This window comes from Poecilia reticulata, linkage group LG6 (genome assembly GCF_000633615.1).
Source record: "Poecilia reticulata strain Guanapo linkage group LG6, Guppy_female_1.0+MT, whole genome shotgun sequence".
Lineage (NCBI taxonomy): Eukaryota > Metazoa > Chordata > Actinopteri > Cyprinodontiformes > Poeciliidae > Poecilia > Poecilia reticulata.
The window spans coordinates 21652602-21679797 of record NC_024336.1 but is presented as its reverse complement, the minus strand read 5'-3'; the positions used below and the strand labels follow the sequence as shown (position 1 = coordinate 21679797).

The following is a 27196-nucleotide window of genomic DNA, read 5'->3' as shown; positions in this document are numbered from 1 at the left end:
GCGAATGCACACACTGCAAACTCTGAGTTAAGGGGCCATTTGGTTGAGGAAGCTGATATCCAGCGGCCGCTCCGTGTGGAATCGCACATCAAAGTTAATCTTGCACCGTCTGCTCTGGCGCTGCAGAGCACTAATCTGCTGTCAGTGTGATGAGGCTCCTGGACCAGTTCCCCTTTCCAGCACAGAGCCACTAATCCCAAAGACCTCTCCTGCTTCTTTTTTTCCCCTCTTTTTCCAGACAACAGCAGTCGCAGGTCTGACCTTGAATACCCATCTGCTCAAGAATAGCTAAGCATAAGCTCCGCTTTTTTTCTTTTCTTTTTTTTTTTTTTTTTGCATTTCCTGTTACTTCTTTTTAACTTGGCTGACGTCCCTAAGTAGTTAAAAGGACCATTAAACCATATTATTGATGTGAACGATGTTAACTCTTGTGGTTGATAACATAATCATTGTTGCTGACTACTTATAGAACCATTGAACCCTGAAGACCGTTGCCTCTTTCAACAGGATAGTTCTCCCTGCCACCATGCAAAGATGGTTCTGGAATGGTTAGAACATAAGTCAACGAAGAATCATCTTCTTTGTTATGTTCACACTAAAGTTGCGATTAGGCCTGTCGATAAACGATAAATCAATTAATCGCACGATAAATTAAACCTATGCACCTCATTTTAAATATCAGCTTTATCGCCTCTTCCTGCCTTTTTTCTTTCTCTTGATGACACTGAATGAAAAAAGGCTCAGCTCCGGTGCTCTCCACTGACCCTCCCTTCCTCATTTCCTTAGTGTAATGTCCAGCGCACACTACACGAGTTGTCGGCTGACTGTCGGCCCATTTTCGAAACCTGAGAGACACATTAGCCGACAGAAATCCTAGGTATAACGGTTCGATCGGGTTCGTCGTGCCGTGTGATGTCCAGCCACATGGGCACAAAATAATGGCTTCAACTCCAGTTAACTAATTTTAAAATCCGGCATTAATGAATGCTTTAACTGCAGAGTCATCTGAGTATTTCTGCAGATGTCATGACTCTGAYTCGTGCTGAAAGTGTACAGAGTGGAAAAACAATGGTGAGAGTGCAGCGCCATGTGGGACTCCTTTGCTCCCACCACCTCTGTCTCATTAACTGTGGTATAAATTACAATTCTACATGTAATTCTGCGGTTACTTTCTCTGCAAAGGTTATCACACATTTTCTTGTAATTAATCAATTCTGTGAATTAAAGCTTTCCCCTTTAACCTCGCTGCAGGCTTTAAACGTCATACAAGTTACTGCAAATTCAAAGTTTTCTGTGTTCAACTAAATGGCACCGTTCGCTCATCGTCTGCATGCCGATTAACCTACAGTGAATACATAATGAGCTCATTAGCATAATCGCTTGAACGTTCCGATGATTTAAATTTATTCTCACTTTATTTTTTTAATCCATAGCTTTGGCACCTCGCCGTGCCTCCAGCCACTCTTTAATGTTTCTTTACTCAATCTATTCAGCCACAAACCAGAGCGATTTTATTATCAGAGCTCTATGACTGTGTTGTAGGAACGTATTTTCAGACCCTGGCGCTACGTGAGAAAGACGGGCCAACTTCCTGGTTTCTTTTAGCATTTTCCTTTTTACTTTCCGTTTCAAACTAATTACTCTCACATTAGCACGTTCTCAAGGTAACATGTACTTTAATGGGAACATGCAGGCACTTGTAACAACACAGAGCAGCAATTCATCCTGTAATTAAAATAAAGCGCCACAAGGAATTGCTTGCAATTATGACGACAAGGAGCTGAAGTAAAGGTGACTTGGCATTTAATAGTAAGGTAATAGGCTTTTTCGGGGGAGGGGTTTATTATTATTTTTGCATAGGACAGCAGTTGTTTCCCAAGAGTCAGCGGGTGTAGCCTGAGAGACCGGAGAGCAGAAGAAGAGAAGAAAAATGTCAAAGCAGGGCTGTGCTAGCGCTGCATGATAATAGAAAAAGAGACATTGGGAAGAAAAGGAGGGGGAAAAGAGAATGAAGCGTTTCATCTCCAGCTCATAGTTGGGAGGCAGGCAGGCAGGCAGGTCCGGGCAGACGAAGGGTGAGTCAAAGTCAGGATCGGAAGAGCGCCGGAGAGGAAAGGCTTTTTATCATTCCTGACTCTTAAGAAGATCTCCCAAATGAGGGAGGGTGCGCATGCTAATGTCAAAGCCGTGTTGATAACTAGCCGCCTAGGTTTTTTTTTTATGGTTAGGGTTAAGCTGGGATTTGGAAGGGTTGAGGGAATACATGTTTGATATGTAAGCGAGAGCTGAGGTGCCTTTGCAGAAACTATACGTGGAGGATTACTCTACGGGGTTTATCTGCGTCTGCGTGGCTAAAGGAGAGTCATTTTGCTGGTCTTTATTGAGTCTGTGTGGCTCATAAGACTCTGCAGTGAACGTTAAGCTAGAAGATCAAAGCCTCATTGGCAGCACTGCGCCATAAAGTCGTCATTTACTTTTCATTTATAATGCACTACCATTGCAAGGTGCGTGCTTCGTGTCTCTGTCTTTGAAGCTCTTGCGGGCTAACCTGCAGCTCTAGGCACTGACTGGATTGCTGAAGATGCATCCTAAGAAAAGAAAAGAAAATTTTGTGGGCTTCATAAGTGGTGAACATATCTTACACAATGTATTCATTAAATTAAGTTATGTGGAATAAAGTGGGATTACACAGGAAATCGATACCAAACATGCTTACTAATTTATGTTCCTGAAAAGTCTTTTGGGAATGGCAACGGCCTTCCCTTGAAAGGAAAAACTCATTTACATGTGTTGCTCCTTTATGATTTAAACTCCATTCTTCAAAACGAACTGCCTTCAAATCCTGAGGGTTTTTAGGGCCTCTTTTATGCACTCTGATGTCTAATTATTTTTCATTGACTCCTTAGTTAAATTCAAGTCTGGTGATTGATTGAGACGTTCTAGAGGGTTTTGCTTTGTGAAAGCCAAGGAAGTTTCCCCGAGTGAAAGCTTCCTCGGCTGTGTATTTGGGATCCTTGTCATTGAGAAATCTATTCTTGTTGCCTTTTCAAGTTCTCGTCAAGAATGCCTGTCTTAATTCCTTCACTCATCTTTACTTTATACGACGTTTTCAGCACAGTCATAACGTGCTGAAAAACTGTACAGTACCATCAAGTTTCCACTTCCACACTGTCCCCCCTTTTTTCAAACATTGTGTATTCGCCGACATCGACCGAGTTGAATTTTAGTCTCAACTGACCAGTCGCTACATCCTTCCAGTATTTCATTGGTTTGACCGAATGTTCTGCAGAAAATTTGGGACATAATGCTTTTTCTTCAACGATGGCGTATCATGCTGTGAACGTCTGTGTAGCCCTGGAAATTAAAATCACTTTGTTTTCACAGGAAAACCAAAGTACCTACTAATTTCAGGTCAAACAGCAAGAGGACGACTCTTTTGATTATTCTTCTGACTTTTGTGAGAAATACCTGATCATCATGAGTTTGTGAGGATATAATGTTTTATATTTTTGGGATTTTACTGTGGAGGTCTTCTGCGGGTTGCTGTTACTCATTATGGCATTTCTTGTGCAACACCTTGATCCTAAGTAACCTTTTTACAGGCCATCAATTAGAAATAGACAAACCATTAAATATTGATTAACACCAATACAAAGCAAAATTGCTTTCCAAATGCTTACAGATTTCAATACTCTTGGTTTCTTTAGCTTAGTTTCATCATGTGTTCAACTTTATTAACTCTACTTTATTACACATGACCTAATTTATGGACTTATTTGTTGGACTTTTTTGTGTATATATGGGTTACAGGGACTATTCCTGATTTCCTTTGCATTGTTTCAGGAGAAGTATATTTCTACTGAGGAAAAACATGTTCAGCACTTATTTTTATTTTTTTTATTATTTGCCTAGCTGTATCTCTCATATCTGCTGCGCACTTCTTTTTACCGCAGTTCAAAATCCAGTCAGAACAACACTGACACTTATCTGTCTCAGGTTTGTCTATCTCTGCAGCTATTGTTCACAGTTCGTAACACTCGAGCAATCTGTTTTTCCCTCCTGCATGCCGTACGGCACGCAGTATGGCCCTCTGGCTCCCCTCTCTATCTTTTGTCTCCCATCTCCCCATTATGATGTGTTGCTCTCCCTGCCTCTCCTCCTCCCGCTTATCACCTGCAGTGAAAATCTAGCGGGCTAATCCCAGTGCCTGTGGGATTCCCCTCTCTATAATGATGTATATCTGAAGGATAGCATCAGAGCAGCATCCTATCAGCCCACACACTCCTAATCCCATCAGTCTTTGGTGTCCAAACCCAGGAGAGCCTGGCGTTTCGGATGTTCTGCACCCGGCCTGCAGCCAGAGATGCAGCACGGAGCAACGGGGATGATGCATTGTGTTTCGGGGATCACGCTGGAGATCGTGATCGTTTATTGTGTTTCAGATTCTGGAAACCTTGTGGTGTATCTCGCAGCACCGCAGTGCAACACGCTGTAGCGTTACCGCGCTGCACTGACAAATTCTTGCAGGCTGTTTTCTCCCAGCAATGCTGCCAGTCTGTTCATCATTACTTTTATTCAACTGCACTCTTTGACAGTCAGCTCACAGCGGAGATGGTAAACACAGAATCTATTAAATATTTTAACATGCTGCTGATGTTACAATATCGATTTAGCGCATTCATTCAAAAGAATAGATACGATGCAGATAATTTATTCAACAAGCTATTTTGTCTGTTGTTTTCTGCAATAATAGTCAATTTGTGCAAAGTGCTCAGCAAAAGTATTCATATTTGTTGGGAAGTTTTTCCATATCATTTTGTGTTGATATGCAAAAGATTAAAAAAGGGTAATAAATGGTAATGAAGTAGAAATAAATGATACATTTTTGGGGGGGTTTTACAGTGGGAAATCTGAAAAGTGTGGCAGGTGTGCCTGGTGGAACAACTCTCCCAGCAGTTACAGTTTCAAGTCTCTCTGATCCTTCTTTGCAAAATAGATCTTGTTAACAATTCTCAATAGCATCATGTCTGAACTTTGACTGGACCATTCTAACACATATTCTCTGTTCTTAATCATGATGACACACGTGTGTTGTCACGACAGATGAGGGGTTAAAGTCTTATAAAAAGGGGTGGAAGATGCAACCTTTCTTCTAGTATTGCCTTGTATTTTGTTTCATCCGTCTTTTGATCAGCTTTAACCAATGTCCCTAAAAACTCCATCAGCATGATTCTGCCACCACCATATTTAGGGTATGTAGTAATATGTTGAGTAATCAAAACATAGGATATTGTTTTATAAACTAGTGCTGCTGTTAACATCCCTACAACTTTACACCCTGCCCTGTCTGGTTTGGTCCTTGGTCCTCATGATGTCGTTTGTTCAATAATGTTGGTTTTACATTAAGATTAAATTATACTCAGGCAGGTCTGTCACAATGATCAATAAATCAATTGCATGATAAATTAAAGCAAACTCAATAATTTCCATTGATATGATTTATCGTTTCTCTTTTTTCTCTCTCTTTCTACCAAAAACTGGATGATGAAAGTCTTCAGTTTGGCGCTTTGGTGTCAACTAGCTCTTATTTAGAAGGACAGTTTTATTTACAAAGAATTCAAAGTTCATTTTAGTTGTTGTTTATTTATTTTGAATATTTAAAATGTCTTCCAGCTCCAGTGTCAAATGTTCATTAGATTTAAATTTTACTGATCTTTTAGAATGTGCTCTTGCATTATTATTTTGCCATTACCATCATATTACTTAAAAGTCTCAAAACATCAATATTATTGTTTATCGCTGTGACTTCTGGAACAATTAATCGTCCATCAAAATTTGCGATTGTGACAGGCCCACACTCGGATAGATACCATTTTATTTTGAGGGTATCAGATCAACATGATTGAACAGCAATGCATGACAAACGTCTTGTGAAAGATTTTAAAAACCTTTTTGTCCACAAACATGTGCTTCTTTGTAGTGGTTTGTCGCACAATATCCCAATGAAATACATTGGCGCTTATGCTTGTAACATGACAACATTTGACAAATACTTTTCCAGGCCTCTGCACATTTGTCTTTTCTTAGTCAACGGTCAGATTCACCGCCTCCCGGTATAGAGCGTTTTTCTTGGGGCGTGGGGGATGGGGGTGTTTTTCTCAAAGTAAATATTTTATGAGTGCTCTTAATATGACAAAACCACCGTCACAACCTCTCCAGTAGCACTCCATAAATCTTGCAGTCCTCACAAATACAACCGAAGAAAAAATTTATATCATCTTGTCAGTCATGTTTGTATGCCTCCGTGGCACGCCGCCAGTATAATCTATTTCCCTCAAACTCTAAATTCATACTTCATGGCACGATAGAGTTCAAAGGGAAAATTACATTTTTTTCTACATCTATTATTTAACTGTCAGCGAGGATGAATATTGTGCTCTTTCAGCTTTGTCGAGAAGGTACCGAAAATGGGACTGTTGCGCAGCAATGCACCATTTGCTCTTTGACATGACACATGGAGCCTTTCCTGTATGGTCAGGTTAATGTCTATGGGAGTCTGTAGCAAAAAATAAAAAATGTTGGGAGCATGTCCTCTCTGGCACCTTTTGATCTTCTGCAGTAGCTCGACATGGCGTCACCGTGGGGGTACGGTATGTAATACTTCACCACCTCTTTGCTATCTTGTTATCCGCGCACACTTTTTAGAGCCCGTCTCTGCCATTATCAACTTTGGGAGCGACCAGTGACAGTATCAAGGTGTCCAAATAATTGACAGGTTTTGGTCTCGCAGGTTTGGAGAGCTCGTCTGTAGTGCTGAAGCCACTGAGCTGTGAAACTGGGCTAGAGAATTACCTCAGGAAGCACGATAGGGAGGCATGTGCAATCAGATGGCTGCTGAAGGTCAGACAAAAAATTATGCATTCATGGAAATATCAATGACAGACTGAGGACACTTGATACAGAGAGAAATTTAAAGCTCTCAACTTTCGGGAATGAAAAAGGCATCCTGAGTATGAAAGTAGTTGCCCTAGACATTTGTGACATTTTTTTTGTTTTTTAATACTAAAATATCTCTTTGACTTAACCAGTGCAACATAAACCATTTTCACAGAAAATAACCCTGAAAACACAGAAATCGGAGGAAGATAAAGCAGGCTTTGCTAGCAATTTYGCTCTAAGGAAACGGGTTGAGAACAGTGCCTTGCAAAAGTATTCATACCCTGTGATTTTTATTTTTAGATTTCGTGACAACTAGAGACCTCAATGTATTTTTGTGGATTTTATGTATGTAGCCGTCAAAATATGCTATGTGTTTTTCAGATTAATGAAAAGTGTGTCATTCATCTGTGGTCAAACCCCCTTTTACTCCGATTCTCCTAAATCAGATCTCCTAAATCAGATCTTCCGATTGCCTTTAGAGTTGAACTAATCAGCAAAGAGAGTCCACCAATATGKCTGTTCTGTGAAGGTGTCAGACRTTTGTCGAAGAATGTTAATGACCAAATGGCATGATGAAGACCAGGAAGCATAGAAAACAAGCTGGGGATAAAGTTGTGGAGAAGTTTAAAGCAGGTTGAAACAATACAACAAGCTCCACATGTTCAATCCAAATACCTCTATCTACTTCCAATGAACTGGAACAGCTGGTAAATCAGCGTGAGTGAKATTCTGATTATTCAGATGMTTGCAGTCCCCTTCATAATTCCTGTCATGAAACAACATGCGTAGACAGTGCACTGGAAATGACGACGGGCTTCATTCATCTTCACTCTAATCGGCTGATTAATCGATACARTTCACGTAATAATTAAACTAGTTTCATCCCATTGCTTCTCATTAAAATATCAAAGTGGTGTAGATCAAAATGTGGGTTGATGAAGGAGAGATTCAATATCTTTAGCGCGAGAGATTTCATAAAACAGTCCGGCAGCTCCAGTGTCTTCATCGCAGTATTTTATAGATTCATATGCTTTTTTTTTTTTCTTTTTTCTTTTGAAGTCTTTGACCTTCATCACTTGGCAGCAAAATATGATGAAGACTTTTCTACGGCTGGCCTGAGGTGCTACAGAGTTGCCTTGTGGAATATGACTTAAAATGTAGGAGACAAGAAAATCTATCTATTCATCATCTGTCCAGTGACTAAACCCTCCAAAACCCRAAGGGTTAGAATGGTGTCCATGCTATGAAGTCATTGGGCGACAGGTCGCCAGTCCGTCACCGGGCAGGTTCGAAGATCTCGGGTCTGATTTATCATCAGGTGTGCCATAATTTATTGAAACTTTCATTTCAAGGGACAATTTTTGTTATGATTTGTTGTTGAGGTAATAATGTTGTAAAGTAAAGTTGACCAAAAACCACCACCTGGAATGGCTAAACATCTGAATGTGTTTGTCACTTATGTGATCTGTAAGAGTTAATTGCCGGCAATCGCCTCTATTATAGAAATCATATTTTCAACAAGAAGGAAAACAAACAAGACACTGTGTGACTGGAAGAGGTAGACACTTTTACAGCAATCATATAATGGTGCTCTGCTCACTTCATTGTATTCTCTTGTAAAAGACAAATTGCATCCTTGGTACTTAATAACTCTTAAGACATTGATCTACAAGAATTGCACTATTTGTCCACATCCGCCAAGACAAGGGGCTTAGCAGATTTTTGCCGGGTTCAAATGTCTTCTTGAGGGGGGAAGAAAAAAKGTTTTTGTTTTATTCTTCCTCTATTCACTACAGACATACAGAGAGTACGGTAAATTGTTGTGACATGCCTGTAACACTATCTGGTTGCGCGCGCATAAATTTCCGCAGGCTCTTTGGTGCTTCTGTGAACTTGGCAGTGTTGCCGAGCAGGTTTTGGAGAAACCTCCAATTTTTGTAGCGTCTCAGTGGTCCCATTTCTTTCAGTGACGACTATCTTTACTCTGACACACATACAAACATACATAAATATATATAAAGATACATATAYGTATAAAGTAAATAAGTCACAAGTCAAAAACAAGGAAAGAGAAAGTTCTCCTGTTCTTATCGACACTTCACTGTAAACTTTGACTTTAGCTAAAGGATGAAATTGAGAAAATGTCAGAAAAACTACTTTACCACATGTAGTTTATTTCTGGTTAGTTTGCTTCTCTTTAATGTATTGCAACCGTGAACCCATAAAAATAAATGTTGAAATCAAATCAAAACGTTTCTCCAAGAAATATTTTGATTAGGGCGTCCACACTTATGCAATTGGGTTGTTCTTGCTTCTTTATTTTAAAAACTTTTYCCYCTAACAAATTTGTTTRTTTTTCMTTCGAATYGAACAGGATATATGGCACAATCAGAAAATAATTTATCATATTCTTTTCACAGGGCTGTGTATGCTTTCGAGCGTAAATGTCACTGCATGTATACAGGTATAAAACAACGCATTCGTGCCGAACATTTTTAGCTGTAATACATGTAAAGTTACAGCCGTATTGTACAGATATCTAAACTTCACCGCTTTGCCTCCCATTTCATGAACTGCAACTGAAATAGATTTCCTTCCGGAGAGTCATCTTCCCGTTCAATTACAACGCGAAATTTCCTTCAGGCCTTTTGATCTGTCGCGTTTACAGTTTTATGGTTATGTTGCTCGAAATGTTTTTCATTTTCCCTTCTGCACTTGTGAATGTGAGCCGTTTCCTTCTCTCTGCACTAATGCACTTTGCAGTCTCCTCTGCTGAAGGTGAGTGGGTTACACAGGAAAATCCAGGAGGTGGAAGCTGGAAGTATGACAGAGGTGCCAGAGGATGATTGGATTTTAATGCTCCTGACAAAACCCTCTCAGCTGAAAGATCAGCCACAATCCTTTTGTCAGCATTGCTAAGCTGCCGCAATGATCACAACTGGAATGTGAGTTGGTGGGATGGCAGGACTTACTTTAACCCTCACTGCTTTAATCGGAACCAGGAGTCGGCAGGACTTACTGTTTTCTTTGCAATCACCATTGGATTGTGTGCAGCAAACTCAGCCATCAGCACCAAATAATAGAGAAGGACAGAAGTTAAAACTACCCCATTTTTTGCTTAGTTTAATTTTAGACGGAGGGCACCTACAGCGCCTTGAAGAAAATGAATAAACAAATAACACGAGTGTAAAACCATCCAGATTTTTCTTTTTTTTCTGCACTTCCCACAAACCAGATGGCAGTCAGATTTCAGACGCAGGGTTCTGGAAGACAATCAAGGAACAAGATTGCTTTTTAGGAAGGGGGATTGGTTTAACTAGATGTCAAATCACGGGCCCTTTCACACACACACTCCGATACACACACAGGGAGAGAAACAGGTGCATGTTCTCGTGACTGCCTGTGTGTGTTCCTGGGCGTGTCCGTGTTTTTTAGGTGTCGGCGGCGCTCGCTGTGAGGCGATGAGGTCATGCACAGAAATCTGTCTCGGGGCCTCTCTGATGGAGGTCAGSCRCACAAACGCTGCCACCCAGGTTGATACAGGGGACTCATGAATGTTTGATTGGTCTATTATACCGCCTAGGCGGGGGTACATTCATCCGTTCGCTTTCAGACTTCAAATGTTCCCTTTGGTCTGACATTTCTCCCTCAAAGACCCGCAGTTTCCACCCGTTTGCACGGCGCCTGACCTCCATCCGCAGTGCTGTCGTCTCGCTGCAGGACGATTGTTAGAGAAACCGTTGCGTTTGGGGTTTTTCCCCACCACACAATGGCATGAGCACAACACCGTTTCAGGTGGGTGGAAATGGGGAATTGATACTCAGTCATTCAGACGTTCCTCTTCCTCCGCTGCAGTGAGGATAAAAACCCGGCCATCCATCTTTGCGTCTCAGTCGTGTCAGCTGGCGGTGGTGAACGTGGATACCTGGCAGTCAGAGAAAACAAGAACAAAGCAGGAACATTACTTTAATCTGTCGCCGCCGTTAATTCCTGCCTCTGCCTTCACGCAGGAGGAGCAGCTTGGTGTGTCTCAGCCTCCCTCTTGTGAACAATCCATCACTGTTAGTGCTTCTCTCGCGAGTGCGCTTGCCCCCCTCCCTGCTTCCCTCTGCCTCCCCCGCTTACCGCCATGCCTGGTCATCACAGGTTGATGCAGGAAAACATTGCATTCCACACTGGATGTAGTCTCTTCTTGCCTGTCCACTTAATRAAGTGAAACATCTACAAGCRGTTAGCWTGGCCAGCAGCATGACAGCCGTGTGACAGCCTTCAATAAAAGTTCAACATTACCKTCATGTTACCCAAAAAAWTKRAARMMAAAAWTKWWKRWYMRMMAAMMWKGSMWTYWRKYCCYWAAWKRWKRWTTTTYYYRRRRGGGGGRAAAAARGRAMSSMAAMYWAWTTWRSCCYMTCCTTGGAAAACTGAGTCTGATTTCTCAAGTCACACCCAGGAATCAYTACAACCTTACATTTATGATCCAGAAATCTATTAAATAGAAACCTGTCTGAAGACTGACCTGCCTGTTTTAGATGCGTCTCTGTTCCCAYGTGATTGAAATKATCATATTTTCACTCRGCATGTAGCTGAATACAGCAGAAACCCGTTAACCACCTGTTTGTTTTAAGTTATTCATTTAAARCATGCAGGATAATGGGTCCCAAGGACAATGATTGAGAATCATTGGGTGCAGCAACACAAAARACCCTCAACAACARATGATAAAAACTGCATGCAGTATGAGATGAGTTTGACAGTCAACCAGAGACCAACACTCTATATCCATGACAATAATTCACCAATAACGTCTTGCATCCCGACAGTATGTCCTGTAATAACAGTTAAGGATGGGGATTGTCTAGGTTACATTCTATGACTTTCCCGACAGCCAACTTTTGTTTTTTTTCTAAGAAAGACTAAATGTGACGTCAAAACCGGGATGCAACTTTGGAGAAAGCGTCACTGATAGCAAAACTTCTTGTTTCATCTTTTTTGAAAGAACACGAAACCTTAAATACAGTATGATTGGGATTTTTAATGATTTTCATAGTGTTACTTTTTAACCCTCCATTTTTTTTTACCTATCTCTTGATATGGCTTAACGTTTGGCCAGGTTTTATATGTTTTGGGTGAATTTTATTTTATTTTTTCCAAGTATTTTTTTTTTCTCTCCTCCCTTTCATGTTCCTTTTAAACTAGCTGGAGAAATGGGTGTCCCTTTAGCATTACTTCAGGATTACACCCATTCAAAGTGCATTTTTTAATACACTGCTGTACGTGCTTGATTTSTGTTTTTGCTTTGATTTCCCTGGAGTTGAAACCCTTTCAAAGTTTTACAATATACTGGCTTCCACTCAGTACAGGTATTTTATACACCTACTATCACTCWACTATACTGCATGTGCTGAATGGAAACAGTTTAAGATTTTTGGYGACTCTTGAGGACAGCGCAGAAAATCAAAATTAATTAGAAACAGTTGCTATCAATTTTTCGTCTTGGCTCTAAGGAGCCCAGCTTGCGAAGGGTTAAAAGCTTGGTCAGCTTTGATGCTGTCCAATCCTAGCCGCCAGTTAGCGTTTTGAGTAAAAGAAAGCTAAATATAAACACAACATCCAGAATCGGCTAATTTGACACCAGCTGTCAGGCCGCGTCTGTGATTGCATAAGAAAATTATTTGACTTGTAACGATCTGTAAAACTAATGACATCTGTGTGAGATTGGTCGACCTGAAAGCAAACCGTTGTACACGAAACCTCGTGGAGCGTGATATTAAAATGTCCACTTTTACATCTTTTTTTTTTTTTCCCGTCGTAGTCCAGGCCGCCGGGTCCAATGTGATGGAAACCCAAAAGCCTAATGACTCAGGCAGACGGCTGTGGGCATTAGACAACTTCATTTATGAAATAGTCAACCTCCCGTGTAGCGATACATTCACATTACGCCGCCTCAGTTGAGAGACGCGGCGCTGTCACAGACACTGAGCAGTGCTGATGTCCCTTCCTACCTGCATTTATCTTCCTCACTGGAGGTAATGGTCTTCTCAGGTCATTTGCGCATTAGGGTCCCGATCATTCATCTCACCCACCTGCAATCCCGCAAACTGCTGGTTGTCTGGAGGAAGGCTTCGGAAACAAGGAAAACATRCACTCCCTGAATCATTCATGTGCACTGGATGTGAATCTCGGCGTTGCCTGTGGCCTACCACGTCAGAGGGCCGCTGGTAAAAAAAAAAAAGCAACACACGTCCGAATGCTCTCTGCAAAGRATTTCTTGGTTTCAGTCTGATTTGCTCATTTTCTTCAAATAACTACGTCAGCCMATGTGGTGAGAACACGTTCTTCCCTTTACAGATAAATGTTTTTCTTTTATTCCCGGTTGCACTTGTCACTCGGGGGCTGAATCCTATTTCTTTTCGTCACACCTACACCTTTTTCTGGGTTCCAAGTATCCTCTTGGCCCTTCATTTTGTCTGAATTCAGGTGCAATGTCAGAGTTAGAGGTGTCAGCAATTTGTTTTGTGATGGATGAGGAGTGTGAAGTTGTGTAAAGTGCTTTCACCCACAGAAGTATTTACCTGTTACAAAAACCAGTGTGATGTCGTATTTAATGTCTTCCATTGTTTTCCTTTGAGTGAGGCAGCAATCACTCGTCAAGTGGTCAAACTAGAGAAATTTACGCTTTATCGAAAAAATTTGTCTGTCCTTTGTGCATGAACATGAAAGGGAGGACAGAAAAACGCTTAAAATTTCACCCTTTTTTTTGGTAAACACACATCATTTGATACAGTTTATATACATGGTTATTAAGAAATAGGGGTAATTAGCTGATATGTTAATTTCCGGACTAAAGGACCCCACCACTCCTCAAAACAAACTCAATGAAGGTTTTGGAGTGGCCAAGTCATCCTGGACTCAAATCCAGTGATGTAACCGTAACCATAAACAGATCGTTCATGCTCAAAAACCCACCATGTGGCTCAAACAAAGCAATTCTGAAAACAAGAGTGGACCAAAATTTCTCCACAGAGCTGTAAAGACATATTGCCTTTTTACTACAAATGCTTGATGGCGGTTGTTACTGCCATGGGTGGCACAGCCAGTTATTTGTTTTAGGTGGACAACTCTCTCACATAGGGTCAGTTTGGTTTGGAAAACCATTTTCCCTTTGATTAGAAACATATTTGTAGGAGAGACAATAAATCAAAAACGGTAGAAGTCTGTAAATGGTGAAAAAGATGAGATTGAACCAAGGTATGCAGGAAAAAAAAAAAAAGAAAGGTCGGATTAAACTAGAGTTTTATGTTCAGCACAATCACGTCTGACTTTCTAATAGCACAGCAACACAAATTTGGCATTATGCTTAAACTGTTCTCATCACATGAGCTCGTTTGTGCTACAAAACACAATCCGATCAAGGTTACTGAAAATTTACAAGAGCTTCTGATGTTTTTTTTTATATATATATATATATATATATATATATATATATATATACTTGATATCCCTCCATTTCTGTGTTTCATACTTCACAATCTGTCTTAATATGACAATAAAGAACAAAGCTCCACAGTAGCACGGTCTCAAACAAAACTCCCCAGGTTTCAGCCCACAGCCCCTCCCCTCTTCGCTCGCGCTCGATGTGAAACCGCTCCCCGTATCTTTCACAAGCTGTTTGGCTAACGGAGGTCACGGAGGATGTGTAGCGCATTTGGTCACGACGTGAAGGCATTAGCCGCTGCCAGCAGGTGTGTAATTATATATGAAAAAGGGTTTTTAAAGGAGGGTGGCACAGAAAGAAAAGTAGGCCAAGACGAGTAGTCTTCAGAGAAGTCCTATTTATTCCTCGCCCGCTTCTGATGTGTGACTTCTTATTTGAAGTTGTGAAATAATCCAAGGTCAGTGTAACTATTTCAGGACTCCTAAAATAACATGAAAAACACACAGCAGCTACAGTACCTGACAAAAGTGTTCCCAACCCCAAATTTTACATTTTGTGAGGTGACATCCACAAACTCCGTAGTATTTTTTTTTATTGTGATTTAAACCAGACAAGGTGTGAAATCATGCATGGTTTCTAAAGTCATATGCAAATAAAAATCCAAATTGGCCTGCATTTGTGTTCATCCCCCATTACTCTGACACTACCAAAGGAAATCAGTGGTAAGAAAGTTGGGCATACAATTGTGTTTTTTTTTTGGGGGGGGGTTTTAGCTCCTGAGCAATAAACTACACATGTCATATTTTTATCAAGCTAATATCTTTTGAATATTATAGACATTGTAACAATGTGTTTTTACATTAATAAAAGTTTTGTGTTGTTTTCACTTTTTTTTTGTCTAAAAATTTTTATTTTTATTTTCTCAGCAACAACAATATATGTGCACTCTTTAAAAAAAAAAACCTTGTCCAAACAGACAACAGAATAAGTTCGTCTGTGCAGCCAGGCTATGTTTGTGCCATTCTTGAATTGTGGTTAGGGGTTAGGGTCGCACTAAATTATGCAAAGGGAAACAAGTAGTTGCACTTTGGACAAACCTAGTTAAAATCAAGGCATACAGAACCTTTCGATAATTAAAATGTGTCTTAATATTCCATTTACTTCAGGAACTTTATTAATAAGTGAAACACAGTTCAGAGATTAATTAGGCACAGATGAATGTTTAAAAGCCTTTATTTCTGTTAATTATGATGATTTCCCACTTACAGGCAATAAAAACATGGCATTTAAAATTAGAATATTACAATAAAAAGGCTGTTTTTAAAAACAGAAATGAGAAGCATAAAAAGTATGCTTCACACTGGTTTAGAGGTTATTTTCAAAAAGGTACTTTCAATCTGACGAAAAGGCATCGTCTGAACACGTTTTCTAATTGAATATTGTGTTAATGTGTTGTAACGGCCCAGTCAAAATTTAGATCTAAATCAAATCAAACATTCGCGTAAAGACAAAATGTAAATGACACCGACGTGGAGATCACCAGTGTCATCAACATGCACTGATGACCTCCTTCCAGTCTGACCAGCGATTTGCCGGGTAAAATGTCAGCGTAGATGTGTAAAGCTAGAAGAGACATATCCCCCCCGAAAGACTTGCTGCTCTAATCTGCAACGAAAGGCGGTTCGATAAACCGACAAACAAAAGTGATCCACGTGTTTGATTTGTTTAAAAAAAAAAAACAACTGAAAAACATTGAATTGATGCATCTTTTATTCCCCCACTTCACAGTTATTCACTACTTTGTGCTGTTTCATCATATAAAACACATTGAAATTTTATGTTTAAGCAACTGTGTTTTAAAAATATCATAAGGCAGGAGTGCTTTTGCAAGGATCTATAAATGGGTTTAGTTAGATAATGTAATAATAAAGATATATATAGCCTCTCCTGTGTCTGTTTAGTGATGTGTGGTTTTTTTCTGTCTTTCAGGTACGGTGACATGGTGCCAAAGACGATTGTGGGGAAGGTGTTTGGGTCCATATGCTCTCTGAGTGGGGTGCTGGTCATCGCACTGCCTGTCCCTGTGATAGTGTCAAACTTCAGCCGTATTTACCACCAAAGCCAGCGGGCAGAGAAACGACGAGCCCAGAGGGTACTGACCCACCCCCAGCCCCCCAAACCCTCTCCTTCCTCTTCCCGTCTTTTTATAGTGTTTGTTTTGCTTCTCTCTGCCATTTTTTCCTCTGTCCCTGTCTTATCCGCCTGTAACAGAATGACAGGGCAAACACTATCTTCCAGAATATTAATCTTTTATTGTGCTTGTGTGGATGTTCGCATCGGGACGGCCTCAACTTGCTTGAGTGTATTTCAGTGGGAGTCAGAAAAAACAGAAGGGAATGACGAAGCCCAAACAAATCGTATATCTACAGATTATCATGTCAGCAGCTTTTTATTTTAAAAAAATATATATTATTCTTTTTTTTTTCCCCTCTTAAAGTGTTTGCCAAGGCAGAGTTTTTCCTAATAGCAGATTTAAGCAGAACTTCTCCCAGCCCAGTTCTGTTGCTGTCAGGCAGAGACAGACCCAATTAGTGTGACAGACAGACAGACCGTCAGGGGCTAAAACAGAGGTTCTGTTTGTTCAAACAGAAAACTCGCCTCGCTAGAATCCGTGCTGCCAAGATTCGGGGCACTAACGCCTATATGCGCTACAAACAAAACGGGCTCCTGATCGACGCGCTGGAGGAGGTAACGGCGCCAAGCAGCAGCAGCATGGGGGCTGACCGACCGGGGTCCTCGCTGACGCTTGCATGCCGCTTTTTGCTCGAGGAGGGACTTTGGGCTGGGCCGGGGCGGGGCGGGAGGGGCATGCCACCAAACACACACGCAACATGGAGGTTTGGGAGGGCGGGGCTTCTCATGCAGTGACATAGGGGCCGATGTCATTCCAGTGCTTCAGTGTGATCGTCCTCTCTCTTGCATCAAACCTTTCGGCTGCAGCATTGACATGAACGCTATCTCTCTGTCCCATACAGCAAGAGGGTTTGAATGGGGGGGAGGGCTCTGTCCTTTCGGTGGAACGCAGCCATTACAGTCACACTGACTCATAATCAAGCTCTGCATGTTTGTCCAACAGGGTTTGGAGGGGAAGGAGGGAACCCAAAAAAAGGGGGGCCTTGTCGGAGAGTGCGTCGGGCCGTGGAAGTTGTGTGCTCAGCCTGCATCTCCTCTAAACTCTGTGTTTGATCTGTGTGTGTGTGTGTGTGTGATTTCTTGAGCATCCAGGTTGTAGACTAATGCAACATGCTGTCCATCCCAGAGCCGCGCAGAGCTTCATCAACTACGTGTGGGTGTGTGTGTGTGTGTGTGTGTGTGTGTGTGTGTGTGTGTGTGTGTGTGTGTGTGTGTGTGTGTGTGTGTGTGTGTGTGTTTTTTTAATCAGTGTGTGGTGGTGTTTTAGTTTGAAATGTGTGCTTTGTTTGGAACAATGTGTTTGATCTGTGTCGAGGTGCGCCACTGCTGTTGCTCTGAAATGAGCCTAGCTTGAATTCGACTGTCATCGTCCATTTTGTACGAAAAACAAATAAACAATCAATCAATCCTACAGTTCAACTAGAGATGCAACGATCTGAGATTTTTGGTCAGTTTTGGGAGGTTTCGTAATGCTTTGAATTGTTGGCACCAACTTTARCAGACTCTGCATTCTGTTAGTTTAATTTTCAAATTATCTCATTCAGCCAACTTGAATCCGTCCAACTCGTGTCGTTGAAAATGCAACGAAACAAAATAATTGTATCAMTTTTCTAAACAAAAATGATCTGTTTTATTTATATTTTATTAAAAATGGCTTGCCAAAAGATACTTGTACTCTTCTTATAAATAATAAAAGTCAAATTAATTGCTGTGTTGGTACTTTAATGACTTGTCTGTGGTAATGAGTCTGGTTGGAAGGCCTCCATGCCGTCACTAATAATTTTTAACTCCCTTCATAAATTCTCTATCAGATTGAAGTTGGAAATCTGCCCGACCCACTCCAAAACACTAACAAATAAATAAAAATACAATTAGAAAATTACTTTAACCTGACATCTAGCAGGGGTGTGAATTATTTTGGGCCCAATTCCTTAAATAACAGCCCTAAAAATATATTTTCAACCTTCACAACCTCARTAATCACCAGCTAATTACACAATGAGCAGAGGCAACAACACACGTGTGGGAGCAGTGAGTGTTAAACAGGATTTAATTTTTCCAAAGTAAAGACGAAATGTTTCCAGGGTTAACACTGTATAAATTGCCGTTAGCATCTTATGTTACTTATGTAGATGACTTATGTAGACTTTGGATGGAATATCAAAAGTAAACATAACACGATTTCAAGTTGATGCAGAAAAATAAAAACCTTATTTTATTGTTGCTGTCAAGCTAAACGCTGCTGTTCCTTATGTTTACTTTTTGGGAGTGTGAATAKTTTTTGCAGCAGCAAGTGTGAAAAATTTGGTTAGTCGTCTTTCAGCTAGCTGAGTGGCAATGCAAGGGCAGTGGTGGAGTAGAGGCACCGCTGCTATTTAATCCTTTTGTTGCATCTCAATAAAAACTATTTTAACCACAGAAATTGTATCACAGAAGACTTTTGCTTTTTTGGGAAAGTAAACTTTTAAAACCTTGGTTTACTTTGGTGCTTTGAATTGCTGATAACTATCAACRTCACCAAATGAGTGTGTCACATTTGTAAATGACATTGAAGCAAAAACGTCCACACATTTTGAAGTCCAACTCTTGTTTGGATCAATTCAGTCGTCTTTAAGAAAAAAACTCCCAAGTCAGAGGAAGAATCTTTATCCTTCTGACCGGACTTACGCTAGAAATAGCTCTTTGTGTCATTTACACTCAGTAACAATTTCCACACTGAAAAGAGTAATGATTTAGCACAAACAGGCCAAATGTAATATTATTGCTCAGAAAAAAAAAAAACTATAAAGTGTTTGAGTTTCTGCCTGCCAGGTCACCAGTCAGTCAATCTGTCTGAAAATCACCCAACTCCGGTCGCCGGCCGATCTCTCCGTGCATCTCTGCAGTCAGCCCAAGTTTCCATGCATCTAATGCAGTAGACTGGCTGCCAAGCTACAGATCAGCATTTTAACTTCAGTGCTTTGCCTTTTTTTTTTTTCCCCCACCGCATCACTGCAACTGGTTGTTCATTTTATAGTCTGAGCCTGCTCATCTACACTGCAGCTTCTTTTTCTTCTTCTTCTTGTCTTTGTCTGTTTTAACTTTGTGTTTTCCAAGGCCTCTAAGGAAGCAGGACAAGCCCTGGTTGGAAAGGCGGCCAGCCCTCCGTTTGAGAGCCAACATCATCACTTGCTGCACTGCTTGGAGAAGACGACGGTAAGAATTGTTTTCTTAGTTAAAGATATTATCCAGAGGTTCGTGTTTGGATGTTTTTAATGTGCACAACAGGTGCTSACTGGCAATACAAGTAAATGCACAWTTAAAATGGGATTTCTGCAGCAGGATTTTGTAAAATAAAAAAACATACATCTTCTAGTCATGTTTAGTCTGCTTTAATCAAACTCTGGTTCGTTTGTGGAGGTGTGAATGAGCAATCAAACTCTGATGTGGACCCAAAATATGTAACTTTGGTCCACCCAAAAACCTAGGTTTTGGTTCGGTTGCAGTGAACTGTAATGTGGTTTGAATGTATAGTTGCAAGTGGACCAGAAGCAGGAACCGGACTACAGCGCAGAGCATTCTGGGTAAATACAAYCAAAACAAACGTGCGAGTCTAGCGCTATCAGCAAAATGAGAAATGGCTTGCGGTCTTTTACCAAAGACAAAACAAATCCYACAAGCTCTAAAATCTGCCGCCACTCCGTTTTTGTGCACATTTCATGGAGAAGGAAGTTGTGCTCGGTGTCTTCTTCAGAGGTTTTCATGTTGTTTCTTGGTGCGGCGCCTCCGCAGGCGAGGGAGGGAACGGGTTGTTCAAGGGGTGGTGAGGATTTTACCTTTCATAAATTGATTTCCTCTACAGAATAATTTTTCCTTTGATGTTTTCCGTCATAAGTATGAGCTTGRATTCATTTTACTTTAGCTCAGTCTTCAACTCGCTTTCTCTCTCCGAGGTATAAACTATAATGACAACGATGGTGTGAGCTTGTACAGGMGGACTATCCGTTAGCATAATACCGCTTTTTAAAACGTCTTTTCATGGCGATTATGTTCACGACGATGTAGCAGATCTGCAGGAAACAGTCGGATAGAAAACAGTATAACATATTTGAAGGGAAAAAAAGAAAAAAACAACAGATGTACTGACGAGAACATTGCTCGGTTGCCATGAGCTTTATGTGATGTCACCGGAGGCATGTGAACACAAAGAGCTTGATAAACTTTATCTTGATTAAATTTACTTTAAYGGACTATACCATGTTGATGTTGAAATTATATCTAAAGAGATTAGTAACTTTAAAACGTGTGTCCAGCGGAAAGCAATAACTTTAGCATCTTCCAATTTTCCTGTTAGAGTAACAAACTTCTCACATTTCCATCTGTAAAATAATAATAATAACAAAAAAAAAATTTAAAAAACCCTTTCATCAAACTGGTTGATGAAAGGGTTTTACTTTCATGTAAAATCGTATCACTCCTGCAGTCTGGGCTGCGTTTTCAGTAGCGCCAACCTGTTACAGGCAGATAAAAATAGAAACAAAGTGACGTTTCCGTCCATGTTCGTTCTGTAGAATCTATTTTATATGCAGCGCCAGTTAAAAATAGCCATAAATGGGATTGGGAAACGTGTCGTCGCTTTTTCTTTCTTTAGAAACGTGCTCAAGATAACATGACTCTGCCTGCCAGTTACCTTGTTTTCCTCCAAACAAAGCAGCCTGCTTTGTTTTATGTTATCTATAATTTAGAGATGAAAGAGCCTCTTTAACGTTGGTGACAAACAGTGGCACTGTTTTTTTTTTGTGTGTTTTTTTTTTTTTTTTTCATTAGCCGCTGCAGCAGACAGACGCAGAAGCAGTGACTCAGTGGGGGATTCTCCTGCCACATAAAGGTTACATATAACATTCAGATGGCTGCGCAAATGTTTACATTAGGCCTCTTGACGTGCATTATAGATAATGGAGAGATGAGAAGCAGTAGGAGAGCGGAGGCGTGATTCAGGGGACGGCATCCGATCCTTCACGGTGTCCCCCTGCCACCTGCTGGCGGGAACCGCAACACGTCTCCACACTGACCTTCAAGTTCTGCTCATTTGTCACAGGGATAACCGTTGTGTTCACACAGATGGCACTTAATACGGACATCTGGCCCGATATAGTCCCACTCCCTTGATAATTCATTTTTTCCCCTCATCTATCGGAGCGTTTTTATTTTTTATTTTTCTCGGAAGCATCTTTGCTCGTTATTTAGCACATGCAAACGCTGATGTCGAAAAGCAGCCCATTAACGCTGAATTTTAACCCCCCTCCYCCCCGTTTACTCCTCCTCCTCGGCCAGAATCACGAGTTTGTGGACGAGCAGACGTTCCAGGCCAACTGCATGGAGATCTCGGTGGTGAACAAGTCGGGCTCGCGCACCTCCTCGCTGTCCTCGTCTCCGCACGGCCTCAGCTCCTGCTGCTCGCGGCGCCACAGGAAGAAGAGCAGCTTCAGCCTGCCGAGCACCAACAACCAGGAGCTCAGCACCATCCAGATCAGAGAGCGGCCCGTGTCCAACAGGTAGGAAATGATGACCCCCAACGTGTGGCTTGGAACCGAACGTGAGGCTTTGCCTCGTTATCATTACATGTCTCCATTATAGAGCGAGCGGTTCCGCATAAGTATCCGCATCTCTGGAGCGTTTTCCAATTTTTGCACCTTTAAAGCAAGTTTTATATGATAGACGAACAAAAGGTGGAAGAAGACGCACGCCATTTTTTTGTCACTTCTCTACAAATTAAAACATCAAAACGCGCGCCGCGCATTTCTTGTGCGGCCCGTTTGCTGTGATCCTCCTCCAGCAAATCCGCCGCAGCCCTCCACCTTCAGAAGTCGCCTAATTAGTAAATGGAGTCCAGCTGTGTGTAATTTAATCGCATTATGAATGCAGCTGTTCTGTGACAGGCTCAGACGGTCCTGTGAGGACATTGGTAAACAAACTGCATGACGAACCAGTGAACGCAGCACGGGGAATAAAGTTTAAAGCAGGAGTTTAACATCAGTTCTGACCAACTCGCAGAGATCATTTCGATCTGACACCTTGCTGGGCAAAGAGAGCGTTAATCGGAAAGTATCCATGAGGCCTGGCAGCTCATTAAAAGAAATCTCATTAAAGGACTGCTTCAAGGCATCTAGAGGARACTGCAAACATTTGGAAGAAGGTGCTCTGMTACCTTAAGTGAAGACAAATACTGCAGATAACACCAAACAMATCTTTTCCACTAKAAAGCATGGTGGTGGTAATATCATGCTGTGGGCTTGCTTTTGTTTCCACAGGAACATACTTGAAGCAGGGGCTGCAATGACTAGRTTAGAACAGTGTTTTTCAAAGTAGGAAAGTTGAAGGGAAGAAGAGGAGAAACAAAAAGCAAAAATTGAAGTATTCAATTAATGTCTAAACCCTAATTTTAAATTATTATTTTTCAAATCTGGTTTTGAATAATGATTACAGCTGTAGGTTTGTAAAGGGAGTCTCCAGCTGTTTGAGAGACCAGGGGTTTAACTCGCAACCAATTTACGTGTTGGAATGGCCTAAACAAAGTTCAGAACAAAGATCCAGCGGAGATTTGTGTTCAAATACGTTTTCAATTCCAATCTGACTAAATTTTGGCTGTTTGGAAGGAAAAAAAAAATTCTACATGTGCAAAGCTAGAAGAGCATATCTCCAAAGGCTATTGCAGCAAAAATGCTTCTACAGGGCAGCGGCTGAGGGGAGCTGAATGCCAATGAAAGGTAAACTACTCCAATTTTTCGTCCCTTGAAAACCACGTGTAYCTTTTATTTCTACTTCACAGGTATGTAAGTCTTTGTGTTTGTTTGKCGCATTAAAACCTAATAAAAACGCATTGAAGTTTGTTTTGGGGGTTGGAAGATAAAACATGGGGGGAAAAAAACATGAGGTAAGAGAACTCAGCTTTTTTTTTTTTTAATCAATGGCACCGTTAATATTTAAATAAACACCACTATTAACATTTCCTGCTACAAATAGAGAGATTGACTGAAGATGTTGCAATGTGTAGCACGTAATCTCACCCAAGAAACCTAGATAGCCTCCACACAAGAAATAGTGCTGCATAGTGAGAACCTTCTGGCCCCCAGGCGGTGGTTTTGTAGTGGAAATCAGTGCCTGGTCTGACACATCTAAAGGCTGAGAGATGAAATTCAGATTCTAAAATGAGAAAGCTTGACAAACGTTTTCACATTTTCCAGGAACTGAAGCGACACGTGGCGCCGTCAGCTCAGACGTCATCCTTTTCATCCCCCCTASCGCATGTTGTAGCAGYGKGGCCGTGTACGAAGGAACGCTTTAAACAAACYCTGCTGCAAATTGGWCTTTTTGTTTTGAACAATAAAAAGGGGAAAAAAGTAACATAGCGTATGAAAAGTGTCCTATTTGGCTAAGCTGCCCAAATCCTCCGTCATGACAGACTAAGAAACACTATAGCAACTGATCCCTTCAGTTATCGTTWCAGAACTAAAAGAGATGATGTAACACAGGGGTAAACATCTTCCCGTCCCAGTTTGAGAACCGTTGATGGTGTCAAAGTCGAACCGAGCATGAATTAAAAATGAAGTTTTCTGTGATGACTTTTGATATGCTGCACTTTTTGACAGCGGTGTTCATGGCAGCATACGCTAAACATCGACTCTGAGCAGGGGAGAATAAGAAAAGCAAAAGACTGCAGCATGTGAACCTGTGTTGTGTGTTCATATAACGGGCARCTTCATGTGTTCTGGGAAAGAAGTCATCCCCATTGATGCGATGTTACAGTCACAGACTTAAACAGGTTTTATGTTGCACTGAAAGTAAACGCTGAGCTCTTTTGGCCAAGACGCCCCTCAATAAAAAATAAAGTGCGGCCGAGTGCGGTCAGAGTTTCCYCGGTCAGACAGGCCGAAACGGAACATTTTTGGCATCCATACGAAATGCTAAGTGTAGCAGAAAACTCATACTGCGCATCGACTGGAACAAACCTTCACCACAGTGCTGCAAGGCGGTGACATCAAAATGATGTGAGGCTTTTGTTTTTGCTAAATCAAAAAAAAAAAAAAAAAGAAAAAGAAAACCTGCAAAATACTGGAGAATGGGTTCAACAGCCCTTAACATGCAGCCACGGCCGCAATACAGGGGTTTAGATCAATGCATGGTTAGAATGGCCCAGTCAAAGTAAGCAAAAACAAATTAAAAAGCAATTGTGCAAAACTTTGCGTTGGTCGATTTGATCAAATCAAACAAATTGTAAGTTTGTAGTTGAAACATAACAAAAAGTGTTCACAAAATTTGATCTTGAGATACTTGATGATCTGCAACTTCTCACAGAGACGCAATCTGTTCCCGTTTAACAGGCAGAGTTTTAGAAAAATAACAATAAAATCTGACTTAAGCACCAACAAGATGACTCCCATAGTTTTGCCATCCAGAAGACGATCAAAAGTAAGCAAGGTGTGTCATTCAGGCGCTGCTCTGGGTTTTTGCAAACCGATACCAGTCATCTGATGGTAATTTTAAAGCGCACACTGCAGCGTGTTCTGTTATCGTCGGGTACAAAGGCTGCACAGAAAATCTGTGTGTTAAAAAAAACAAACTTTGAAAGACCTCCAGAATGCCAGAAGAAATGTTGATCAAGTTCTACTTTAAAAGATCGAGAGAAAAAAAGTCCGCCTCCTTGAAATGAAAGCATAAATAAAATGGAGACAGCTTGCTTTTTGGAGAGCAATGCATGTACTAAACCTTAAGCTTCATAAACGCTGCAGTCCAGTAAACTGTTTCTTATGTTGTTTTTTTTATGGGCTCTCTGAGCAAAAAAAAAAAAAAAACATTTCTTAGAACTTTCCGTCACAAAAGCTTTTTTGTGTTCTTCGTGGAAACCGACTCCCACAGCTGTAAAATATTCTACAAAAGTCGACTGCGTCTTCAAATGCTTCTCAAGGTCGACTGACTCTTGCCGGTTTTCCTCCTCAGCCGCTCCAGCCTGAACGCCAAACTGGATGAGACGGTGCCCTTGAAGTGCGACGAGGCTTACATCTCCCCGTCCATGGTCCGGCTGTCCGCCCCGGTGGCGACCTCGTCGGACGACGCCTCCACCGCCACCACCACGTACTCGCAGAGCAACATTGTCCGAGTATCTGCCTTGTAGATGTCGCACCTGCCTCACCTGATCAGCCCAAACTGGTCTCGAGAAGCACCAGATAGATGCTGAGGAGAGGGACCACCGAGCATCAACCTGCCATAACCCAGAGGGATTATAAGTTTGACAGCGGTTGGGATTTTTATTTATTTATTTTTTATTTTTTATTTTGAAGTTGTGATTTCATCTGATGTCAAACTCTGCATGGTGTTTAAAAAAAAAAAAAGAAAACAAAAACACTAAAAAAACGGAACAAAGACAACAACAGTAAAAAACGTTGAGGACCGGAGTTTGATGTTGAACCAGCAGATCTTTGCTTCATTAAGCACATCAACGCGAGGAGGCGCTTGGAATGACCGTCATCGTTGCCTGAGGACAAAAAAAAAATCAACAACTTTATTTTTCAAAATGTGACGTGGATGTGTTTGTTGTCTCTGATTCGAAGGCGGGGAAAAGTCTCGAGATCGTTCTCGACGGCCTCCTGGCGAATAAAGCACACGTATTCCTCGCCGTCTTTGTGAATATGGACTCACTCTCCACGCTGTTCCATTTAAAAGCCCTCTTCGATTAAAACGCTTTCTTACCTCCCCCTCCCCCGTTCACTGTTGTAAAGTCCAAAAAAAAAAACACACAAAAAAAACCGACGCACACCCACTGGAACGCATCGCCGTTGTGAATATTCACGAACTGACTCACGAAACCGGTCGGGGTCGTCGCCTGACGAATGAAATCGCACGACTCATCCCGACGCGTGTGCGAGTGAAGGTTGAACGACCAAATCTGTGTTAGCTTCCATATTAGCCATCCTGGGTCAGCGTGAAAGCCGCCTGTCGGTAGTTACCAGTTATCGATAACCATACAGGGTATACATTAGCTAGGGCACAAGTGAATAAGTGAACGTTTTCGGCAGCACTTAACTAACCTTGATGTGGACACGTACGAGATGCTAGCACCGGCCTGCTAAACCGTAGGAAAGGACATCGACTGACTTCCTCACAGCGACTCGGTTGACTCCATTGTGTCAAAGCACCATTTTGTATATTTTTCATACTGTAAATATTTCTCAGTTAGGACTTTATCAAATGCATCTGAAAGTTGGCTCCTCTAAGTTMTAGGTTTAGTTTGAACAGTTGTTGGCAAAAAAAAAAGAAAAACCTCTTTCTGTCTGTTACCTGGTTGAATTTAATGATTTGCATGCTGTCATTGCAGAATTATGTTTTAATTAAAGTGTGTCTGCTTCTTGTTGGGAGGTTTGTTTCAGCGACGGCCGGATTAATGGGCTGGAGCACAACGGAGCGGCGCGGGTGTCCGGATTTTAAAGTCTGCTTTTAATGAAATACAAATCTTGTCATGGACTGCGTGTGTAAGGGTAACGAAAAGGGACAAATTTATCACACATTGTGCATTTGGTGCAGTGGATAGAATAAACAGTGCAGCTCTGCTGAAGCATCTATAAAATGACCCATGTCTTTTTTCTTCTTTTTTTT

General features: G+C 41.3%; 1 protein-coding gene across 2 annotated transcripts in view; it reads left to right on the top strand.

The window, feature by feature from the left end:
• LOC103466333 (potassium voltage-gated channel subfamily D member 2-like) overlaps nt 1-26857 on the top strand; it is a 73030-nt gene extending 46173 nt beyond the window's left edge. The window contains exons 3-7 of one of the 2 annotated variants that reach the window (XM_008411833.2): nt 16364-16526; nt 17024-17122; nt 19664-19762; nt 21881-22101; nt 25544-26857. In XM_008411833.2, the coding sequence (XP_008410055.1) occupies nt 16364-16526; nt 17024-17122; nt 19664-19762; nt 21881-22101; nt 25544-25718 (757 nt within the window). In that variant the 3' untranslated portion in view covers nt 25719-26857. The remainder of the gene's footprint in view (nt 1-16363; nt 16527-17023; nt 17123-19663; nt 19763-21880; nt 22102-25543) is intronic. The other variant, XM_008411835.2, reaches the window with a different exon arrangement.
• Nucleotides 26858-27196: the final 339 nt, after the last annotated feature.